The sequence below is a fragment of the Tupaia chinensis genome, unplaced genomic scaffold (genome assembly GCF_000334495.1).
Source record: "Tupaia chinensis unplaced genomic scaffold, TupChi_1.0 Scaffold000498_1, whole genome shotgun sequence".
NCBI lineage: Eukaryota > Metazoa > Chordata > Mammalia > Scandentia > Tupaiidae > Tupaia > Tupaia belangeri.
In genome coordinates, this window is record NW_006160010.1 from 1,328,215 (window position 1) to 1,338,760 (window position 10,546).

The following is a 10,546-nucleotide window of genomic DNA, read 5'->3' on the forward strand; positions in this document are numbered from 1 at the left end:
TGGGATTCTTTTTTTGGAGAGGTTTCTGCCATAGGACATGTGTACTCGCCAGAAAGCCAGAGAGAGACAGAAAGTGAGAAATCACCCCCCAGGGGGGATGGTCCCACTCTAATCCCTTCTCCTCCATTCTCCTCTCAGGATCTTGGGCTCGCCCACACACACACCCCATGTGAGTTTAAGCCACCAGATCCAGGACACAAACCACAGTCAACTACATGGGAGTACAGCAACATAGCCATTACGCCAACTGCATGAGTATCTTTCTTTCAAGAGAGTAAATGGCTCATAGGGAAATGCATAGCTTACGATTGACAAAACTGTCAGTCACTGGAAAAACAAGCTTATGGAGGTGTCAGAGTGGAGTGCTGAGTATTCTCATATTTGCCTTTAAAGAATTCTCTCTCTCTGCCCACAAGGGAAGTTTAGGAAAGAAGATGGAGGTGGAAAAGCAAGGCCAAGTCATGCTTCATTATTCGCTCTCTAAGAGTTACATGAGCTCCCTCCTTTATTTCCTCTGTTAGGCTCATTCCAGGAAGGAAAATTCAAATGGAGAGACAGAGATAGAAAAGGAAGGAGAGAGAAGTAGAGATGGGGAGATGGCCTGACCGTCTCCTGTGCAGGACAGACTCATTCCTTGTTACTCTTGTCCCTGAGAAGCCTACGAGGTCAAGGGATCCAGGCAGACATGATTGAACATCAGCAGGTGACTCCATCGGCCCCGTAACTGTGAGCCTTGAAGGTGTTCTTTTTGTTGTTTTGAGGTTAACTAACTAGAAGGAATAGAAATGAGCCTTTGAGTCTACCCAGAATCCACCAGTTAATTGAAACATGAGTTGAACTAGACTTCTGATTTCTTTTTTCTTTTTAAGTTAATTTTTTCTCTTTAAATACTTATTATAATTTATGATTTACATGTAAGCATTACACATCTTTTTTTTTGTTTTGGAGAGGTTTTTGTTATAGGTTTTTGTTTCTCGCCAGAGAAAGACAGAGAGACAGAAAGTGAGAAATCATGCCCAAGGGGATTTGACCACACTTGTCCTCCATTCTCCTCTCGGGATCTTGGGCACACACGCACACACACCCGGCGTGAGTTTAAGCCACCGGGTCCGGAACACGAACTGCGGTCAACTACATGGGAGTCCAATGACATAGCCATTATGCTAACTGCTGGTCCCCATTACATATCTTCATAGGGTGCATAATGGTAATGGTTATTCTGTACTGAATGGTCTACAGAATTTTTTACTGTGAGATACAATTCTAAAGGAAAACATATTGATTAAAAATCACACAACAGGGACTAGTGAGTGGCATGGTGGTTAATGTACTGGACACTGCCACATGGTCCACTACGGTTTGAGTCCCAGACCTGGTGGCTTGCTTTCTCACTTTCTCTCTTTCTCTCTCTCTCTCTCTCTCTCTCTCTCTCTCTCTCTCTCTCTATCTCTATCTCTATCTCTGTCCCTCTCTGGTGAAATTAAAATGGATAAGTAAAAAAACAAAATAAGTAATAAATAAATAAATTATTCTTTAAAAAATTATTTAAAAAAAATCAGGCAACAAACAACCTCATAAATTAACAAAGATAATCTTAACATAGCCAATGAAAAAAGAATTTTTCATTTCCATGTAGAAGACTGTGGGTGAAAATAATTGAAAAAAATCTGAAAAAAAAATCTGTGGGTATCAATCACTGGTCTATATAGAGGTAGGTCAAGTTGTACATAACAATAACTCATTAGGAAGTGATAGAAAAAGAACACTTCTTACACACTGTGAGTTTTCATAAGACCATAGTATTGTACTGTGCATAAAGAAATGAGTCCTCGAAAAAGCAAAGATAAAACACAATTGGTAAGAGATGTTTATAAGGGAAGTCATAGTAAAACCAGTGATATTGTGATTTACAGTCTCGACAAAGTTCTTGATTTTAGCCTTTTGTTGAGTCAGTCTTTCCAAAGGAAGATTCAGTTGTAACACTCTGTACTTTTCCTCTATTATCTAGTTTTATACAATGAATAATAGTTATAATATATAAATTGAAACCTGTGGAGACAGCTGTCTATCAAATAATTGGTGGATTTGTATGTAAACCTGCTTGTGTGTAAAATAGTTGAATCTACATTTATTCTTGACATACAGGGTTATTATCAATAAGTGAACTTCTTTTTTTACTAGCTGTTTTGTGTTCTCTGACTTCTATTTGTCTTCCTTTAGCTATCCTGCCATAGTAGTCCCTTTAGTATTCCTTGCTAAGTCAGTTTCATTTTGGTGAATTCTTTCAGTATTTGTTTGTCTGGTAATGATTTTATTTCTTCTTCCTATTTGAAGGATCATCTTGCTAGAAATAGTACTCTTGGCTGAAATAGCTTTTTGTTTTTTCAGAGTTTTAAGTATGTCTTTCCATTCTTTCCTTGTCTGCATTGTTTCATCAGAGGTCTGGTGCTAGTCTAATGGGGTGACCCTTGTAAATAACTTGGCATTTCTCTCTTGCCATTTTTGCAATTTTTGTCTTTACCTTTAATGTTTACTAATTGGCTATGCTATGCCTTGGAAAGGCTCTTTTTATCTTAGATCTATTTGATATCCTTTGTACCTCCTGAATTTTGATGACCACATGCCTTTCTGAATTTGGAAAGTTTTCTGAAAGATGTTTTCTAGGCCGCTACCTGTCTCTTCACGTTCTGGAATAACTATTATGTAGGTATTTGGCCATTTAATGGTGTGTAGGATTTCCTGTATATTGTACTAATTTTTAATGATTTTTCTGTTCTTTTCAATTGCTTGGACTAAATCAGAGGTTTTGTCTTCAAGGTCAGAGATTCTGCCTTTGCATGGTCTAATATACTGTTGATACTTTCGAGGGAGGTTTTGATTTCATGCATCGTATTCTTTATCTCCAGAAAATCTGTTTGATCCTTTTTTCAATGTGTCTCTTTATGGAACTCCTCCTTCAAGTCATGGACAGATTTTCTTATCTCCTCAAATTGGTTGTCTGTTTTCTCTTGCATCTTATTGAATATTGTTACAATGAATATTCTAAATTCTTTTTTTGACAGATCTGTGATCTCTTATGTTTTATCCATTGCTGGTGAGAAATTATGATCCTTTGGGGTTATATTTCCTGATTTTTACTATTTCTTGGGGCTCTGCTTTGACTTTTAGTCATCTGGTCATATATTCACTTCTTCTTACTTTGGGATATGTTTCTGTAGCTGTGTAGCCCCACACTTCTTTATTATATGCATAAGCTCTATGCCAATTTCCCTCCTCTACTCTGAGTGAGAATGTGGAATCCACAGTAGTTTAGGGTTTAGTTATTTAGAAGGGAATTTCTCTTCTTTTACTACTAAGGAATTATGGGTAAAGAATCCCTCCAGAGTCTGCTATTTACAGGTGTTTGGTTCTTGTATACCCAAACCTAACTGCTCTCAATGTGTATGGAGGCTGAGCTGACAGGTAGAATGCAAGATGGCATACCACTTCCTGCTGTGTACTTGCACACTGTGTGGATGGGAGAGCCCCTACAATAGCAGGCTGGGTGGGAGTCCTTGCTTATGAGCTCAAGCCAAGCAGTTTAGCTTGGGCCTGCCTGTTTGTCCTAGAAGAGTGAGGGGCAGGGGACCAGCAGGTGGCATGGTGGTTAAGGTGCTGGACAATCCCACATGGCTGACCACAGTTCAAGTCCTGGACCTGGGGGCTTGCTTTCTCACTTTGCCTCTCTTTCTATCAGTGTGTGTGTGTCTCTGATCAAATTAAAAGAAACACATGAATAAATAGAATAATTATTTTAAAAAAAGAAGAAGAGTGAGGGGCAGAGTGGCATTGTGGGGCAGCAGCTACTACCTTCTATCTTTGGGATTACAGGGACTCCTTGTTGCTCCTATTTTTCTCTGGGATTGTAGGAACCCCATAGCAGGCTGGTCAGGGGTCCCTGCTGATGCATTTGGCTGGGGGCTGCCTATTAGTCCTTCTATCTCTGTGTGATTGTACGGCCTCCCTGTTGCTCCTTCCTTCTCTAGCTAGACTTGTGATTTATAAAGTGTGTTCCAGGAACATTAGTACAAGAATGGGTCTGTGTGTGTGTGTATGTGTGAAGAAGTAGAGGGTTCAGTTATTATTTAAGTCCAGAACTAGGTTAAACAAAATTTACTTAAATGCTTTATGTAAATTATTTCAGCCTATCTTCACAACTAATTTCCATCATAGCACTATTATAATTCTTATTTTAAAGAAGAGGGACAATTCAGCAAAGTTAGAAATGTATACCTAATGTCACTTTTTTTTTTTTTAATTTTTAGACAGAGATTTTTTTCCTATAGGGTGTGTGTGCTCAATGGAGAGACAGAGAGAAAGTGAGAAATCACCCCTGGGGATGTGATGGCCATGCCTCAATACCTTTTCCTCCGTTCTCCTCTTGGGATTTTGAGCATGCATACACACGCACCTGGCATGCGTTTTAAGACTCCGGGTCTAAGACTTGAACCACAGTCATCTACATGAGAGTCCTTTGCCGTAACCACTACAGTATCTTCTGGCCCTAAGTCACTCGTTTTTTAAAAGATGTGGTGCTAGCATTCAATGCCAGCCTAATTCCAGAGTCCCGATATATTGACTCCAAGTTCTAAAGTCGTTTTTCGTTATTTATTATCTATCGAAGGGCACATGCACTTGCCAGAGAAGGAGAGAGAAAGCAGCCCCCAAAAGACATGGTCATGCCACAGTTCCTTCTCTTCTACTTCTCCATCCCACAAGGATTTGGGGCATACATGCATATGTGCCTGGCATGTTTTTCAAGGCAGTCGGGTTGGGATTTGAATCATAATCGGCCACATGGACTGTGGCTCCCAGTGTACTGTGCTTAGCCACTGTGACACAGGGCCAACGCTTTATATAATCTTTTTATGACAGATACATACCCTGAATCTCTGAGGTACATTCATGTGTATTTCTCAAGTTTACTTGGCCATAGCCTTATCTGAAGTTTTCTGAGCTTCCCAAAAGGTAGACTATTTCATAGGACCTACTTTGTGAAATAGGGGACTGGATTTAATTATGTAGCCTCTACTCAAACAGTTTCAGTTTGGCAAACCAAAAATAGACTTTTGCCAACATCTAGACACAGGGAACTAGCATAAAGTGATGATATGATATACATCGGCCCTTTGTATTTGTAGGTTCCACATCTGCAAATTGAACCAACTGTAACTTGAAACTATTTGAAATAAAAAAGTTCTACAAATTGCCAAAAAGCAAAACTTGAATTCGCTGCATGCCAATTACCATACTGAACGCACGTGAATGAAGTAATGTGTAGACGTTGTATTCTGTATTATAAGTCATTTAGAGAGAGTTTAAGGTATGTGGGAGGATGCGTGAAGGCTACATGCAAATAAGTTTAAGGTATGTGGGAGGATGCGTGAAGGCCAGATGCAAATGCTGTGCATGCATGTCATATGCCATTTTATATAAGGGACTCAAGTGTTCATAGATTTTGGTCTCTGTTGGGGAGTCCTGTGTCCAATCCCCCACAGGCACCAAAAGACAACTGTTGGATCGTGGGAAAAGTCGTGATGTGTTTGTCTGTGTTTTTCTATGCAAAAATGTGGCATGACTTTCCTGACAACCCAGTAAATACTCTGAATTTAGAAATACTGGTATGGAAGTTGTCTCACTTCTCCCTGCTCTTTGCTCTTACAGGTGTTTCATCCCAAACATCTATGCAGCTCTGTTTACTGCAGCTCTCGTTCCTTTGATGTGCCTTGTGGTGGTGTGTGTGGTGTTCACTCACGCCTACCAGGTGAAGCCACAGTGGAAAGCATATGATGATGTCTTCAGAGGAAGAACAAATGCCGCAGGTTTGAAAGGAATTGTCTTGGTACTTTGGAAGTGGGAAACTCTTTAACAGTGGGGAAAATGTGATCAAATAGGTTTAATCCAAAAAATAAATAAATAAGTGAAAGTCGGCTCAGCTTTTAGCTCTGAAGCTCTAAGTTAAGCTATAGCATTGTAATTTCTCATGCTTCTTGTACTCTCTGACATCTGTCTTTCTATGGGGCTCTGTAGGTTTCGCTGCTGGTTCCAGTTTTGTCTTTAAGGTATGAGTGTTCAACTAAGTGAATCACAGTCTTGGAAGTGGCTTCCCAAGCTTTCTTTAACTCAGGCTATAACAACCTGCATTCAACTTGGGAAATCAAATCATTGCTCTCAGGTTCTGAGACCTTTTCATAGTCTAGCAAACCTCCACAATGCTCCTGAGAGCTCTCTCTTACATGTAAAGTTCTGACTGTGCTGATAGATATTTAAACACATGTAGTCAGGCCCAGTCATGGTAGCATGTGCTGGGTACTGCTGTGGACAGATTGAGGCCACGTGGGTGGCCCACAATCAATTTCTGTCTCACCTTATAAAACAGAGTGGATGGTACACTCTTGTCGTCCCAGCCACTCAGGAGGCTGAGGCAGGAGGATCACAACATAGTGAGATCCTGTCAAAATAAAACACTCTGTATATACACACATGCGCACGCACGCACACATGTAATAAGACAGCTTCGTAAGTGGCTACACATGTCTGGTTACTTAAGAGCGTAAGTCTTTCCAGCTCAATTGGCATACCCTGCAGCTCATTTTTTCCCTGTGAATCATACTTAGCACAGGCTTTTATGATCTGATTCTTTTTGTTGTTGTTGTTGTTAGATTAGTGTCCCTTAGAGTTTTTTTAAATAAAAATAACCACTTACCTACACACAGAAACTCTCGAAAATATTGTATGAGTGACCGAGTTGTTGGGGGGAATCTTAGGAACTGGGGGAAGAAGATCCCTCTTAGGTTCTTCACACTTTAAGTTCTTTTCAAAGTCTAAGCAAGTGCTATATGTGAAGTCCCTAGAATAATGTCAAATTACATTATTAGGGCCTCAAAAGATATTGTCACTTGCAGGATGTCGCTAATGTAAGAAAAGGCTTCTAGTTTCTGAACTGGCTCAGGCAAGATGCAAAACTATTTTCCTTGTGGTATAAAGAGAAGAAACTCTTGTATTATTTTGTGTGGTTGTTGGTAGCATCGCAGTACCAAGACAGCTCTTCTCTGTTCTCTCTCTATTGTCATGCAATCATTGTATGGGAAGAAATTGACATAATGTAATCATTACTCTTACATTCATTAATAAAAATGTAGTATTTGATGTAGAAATAGATGATGAGAAATAGAATGTAGCTAGAAGTTGGGGGCCAGCCAGTGGCATGGTGGCTAAGGTACTGGACTCCTAGATGACCGACCACAGTTCAGGCCCCACACCTGGAAGCTTAAAAATCACACTAGGTGTGTTGGGTGTGTGTGCATGCCCCAAATCCCAAGAGGAGAATGGAGGAGACGGAATTGTTGTGTGGCCATCCCCCACAAGGGGGTGATTTCTCGCTTTCCCTCTCTGTTTCTGGCAAGTACATGCACCCTATGGCAAAACCTAAAAAAAAAAAAAAAAAGTATCTAGAAGCTATACTGTTATTCAACTTAAAATTTCTTTCACTAAAATGCATATTCTTTTTCTGCAGTGAAAGACTATTTATTCCTTTCCCTAAATGGAAAGAGCTGTTTTGTTTCATATGCAATGTGGAAATGCCAGTGTTGGTATGTTTTCAGTAGTGATACTGTAAGGATCTAACAAAGTGAGTTAATCCTTCAAACGTCTAAATTACCCTGTATGCCTCTTGGATATGATCCATCTCTGATATAGTAGGTGAAACGGTACCATCTCTGAAAATAAGCCCTTAAACATTGAACATAATGTGGAAAGTCCAAGAACAGTTGTGTCTCAACTAGGGAACTCTATCTTGCAGTGAAATATTAATACAAGTATTGTTCTATCATGACTTTCCAAAATTAAAAAATATGATATGTATAATTCCCCTATTCTCATGACAGTTCTGTCTAATAGTCATTGTTTCATAGTTCAACTCTCTTAAGTATCTTTGTAAGTAGACTTTGCTTTCAGACTTTGCTTTCGACGTCATGATCTCAGATGTCTATACTTCAAATATGTAAAGTAGATCCCTGCACACTCCTGCTTTACGGTCACTTGAGGTCTCTCTCATTGCCCAAAAGTCCTGTCTCTAGCTTACAGAAGTCTGCACAGTCAACCTCTGGGCCATCTTTCCATTCCCAAGGTCTATACTTTTTACTTTTTACTTATTTTTTTTGCGGGGGGGAGGTTTTTGCTATGGGGCACGTGTGCGCACCAGAAAGACAGAGAAAGACAGAGAGACAGCGAGAAATCGCCCCCAAGGGGGGATGACCATGCCCCAATCCCTGCTCCTCCATCCTCCTCTCGGGATCTTGGGCACGCACACACATGTGCCCAGCATGAGTTTAAGCTACCGGGTCTGGGACTCGAACCACAGTCGACTACATGGGAGTCCAATGACATAGTTATTACGCCATCTGCTGGTCCCCAAGGTAGTTACTTTTTATCCTGCATTCTGACCGCGCTAATCTATTTACTGTTTCCCAGAATTGCCAATACGCCCATCTCTACCTATGTAAGGAAACTTCCACTTTGAGCTTCTCATAATTAGTTGATAAATCCATGTGTTCAGTAAATGGTGCAGGAAAATATGAATGGGTCAGAGAGAGGTAAGGGGGCTTATCGCCCTCTTATAATCATTGACTCCCCAAAACTGTCTAGAATAACTCTATAGTCTTAGGAAAAATGGTGTGCTTGATAAACATTAGTCAGTTTCCAAAGACCTCACTCCATTCTTCTACGAAAATTTTGGAAGCTCCCAGTATTCTACCTGTTCTGCAAAGCCTTTGAAATTGCCCGTTTGTAGAATCATGCCAAATCAGAATTACTCACTTCCTAATCTGTGCCTTTAAACCACTCATCTCTGCAGTCACGGGGGCACTTACCTTAGAATGGCGTAGTGTCCCGTTTTGGGGTGTGGGGCCGATTTCCTTAATAAGTGATTCGTTCCTTGAGGGCTGGGACCATTTGCAGTCATCTCTGTGTTCTCGGGGCCTTGCAGAATGCCTAGGAGTCTAATTAATGTTTGTTGTATAAATAGTAATAATGCCCCATACAAACCCTATAATTGTACGAATGGACATTCAGTCTAAATATAGCGTTGTGGAGAAGAGGAACTGTTATATCATCAAAAGTAGAAATTAGATAGTTTCTATTATTGATCTCTTTGTAGGTATCTTTTTGAAAGTTATTATTAGGACTATATTTCTTTCTCCTTGCCTTCTATGCTTCTCAAAACTACATGTTAAACTTTGGTGTAGACCTGATCTTTTATCTTTTATTCACAATCTTCTGTAAGTCACCTCCAATTGAATATACTCCACTTACCTTAAATTCAAAATTCCCTCCCCCCAAAATTGTTTCTATAATTGCCAGAGGACATGTGTACTCACCAGAGAGAGAGACAGAGAAAGTATCTACCACTGGGGGATGGTCACACCACAATCTCTTCTCCTCCATTCCTCCATCCCTTTATCATTTGAGGCACACGTGCACACATGCCTGCCTGGCATGTTTTTCACGCCTTGGGGCCAGGATTCAAGCTCCACTTGCCCATGTGGAATCTGGTTTCCTTAATCACCAAATTATGAGATCAGCCCTCTAAAAAAAATTTCAGTCTGCCTTATGAAGGACCATTGGACATTTTCTTTGAATCTTTCTGCCAGAATTCCATTGCATTGACTTACCAAATACCCAGCCAGACAGCATTCTATATTCATCTTTTTGCCTTCTGCCTTATTCTGTATACAGAGCAGTTAGAGAACATACAAAACAGAATATTTAAAAGGTGATGAGGGCCAGCCAGTGGCATAATGGTTAAGGCCCCTGGATCCCACATGGCTGATTGTATGATTGGAGTCTTAGACCTGCCGGCTTGAGAAATGCACCGGGCACATGTGTGTGTGTGCCCAAAATTCTGAGAGGAGAGTGGAGAAGAGATTTCAGGATGGTCATCTGCCCCTTGGGAGTGCTTTTTCACCTTCTTTTCCTTTCTCTTCTGTCCCTCTCTGTTTCTCTCTGGTGAGTGCATGTGCAGAAATGAAAGAAAGAAAGAAAGAGAGAAATAGGCAGGAAAGAAGGAAGGAAAGAAGGAAGAGAGAGAGAAAGAACAACATATCTATGCACATCAGGGCCAGCCAGTGACATAGTCGTAAGACAGTTGGATCCTACATGGCTGACTGCACAGATCCTACATGGCTGACATGCCCTGGCGTGCATGCCCGAAATCCCTAGAGAAGGGTGGAAGAGAAGGGATTACAGTGTGGTTGCTCCCCTGGGGAGCACTTTCTCACTTTTTCTCTTTGTCTCTCTCTCTCTGTGTCTCTCTTATGGGAGCACATGCACCCTATAACAAAATTTTAAACATTAAAAAATAATTTGCCAGCAGTTAGTGTAGTGGTTAAGTTGCTGGACTCTCTCCTGGCTGACATGGTTCGAGTCCCAGAACTGGTGGCTTGAAACTCACACCAGTTGTGTGCATGCATGGCCATCCTCCCCCCTACCCTGTGGTGATTTCTCTCTT

General features: G+C 40.7%; 1 protein-coding gene across 1 annotated transcript in view; it reads left to right on the forward strand.

The window, feature by feature from the left end:
• Positions 1–10,546, forward strand: part of ADGRV1 (adhesion G protein-coupled receptor V1) — a 618,101-nt gene that overhangs the window by 497,322 nt on the left and 110,233 nt on the right. The window contains exon 86 of the mRNA XM_027774960.1: positions 5,704–5,861. Coding sequence (XP_027630761.1) covers positions 5,704–5,861 — 158 coding nt within the window. The remainder of the gene's footprint in view (positions 1–5,703; positions 5,862–10,546) is intronic.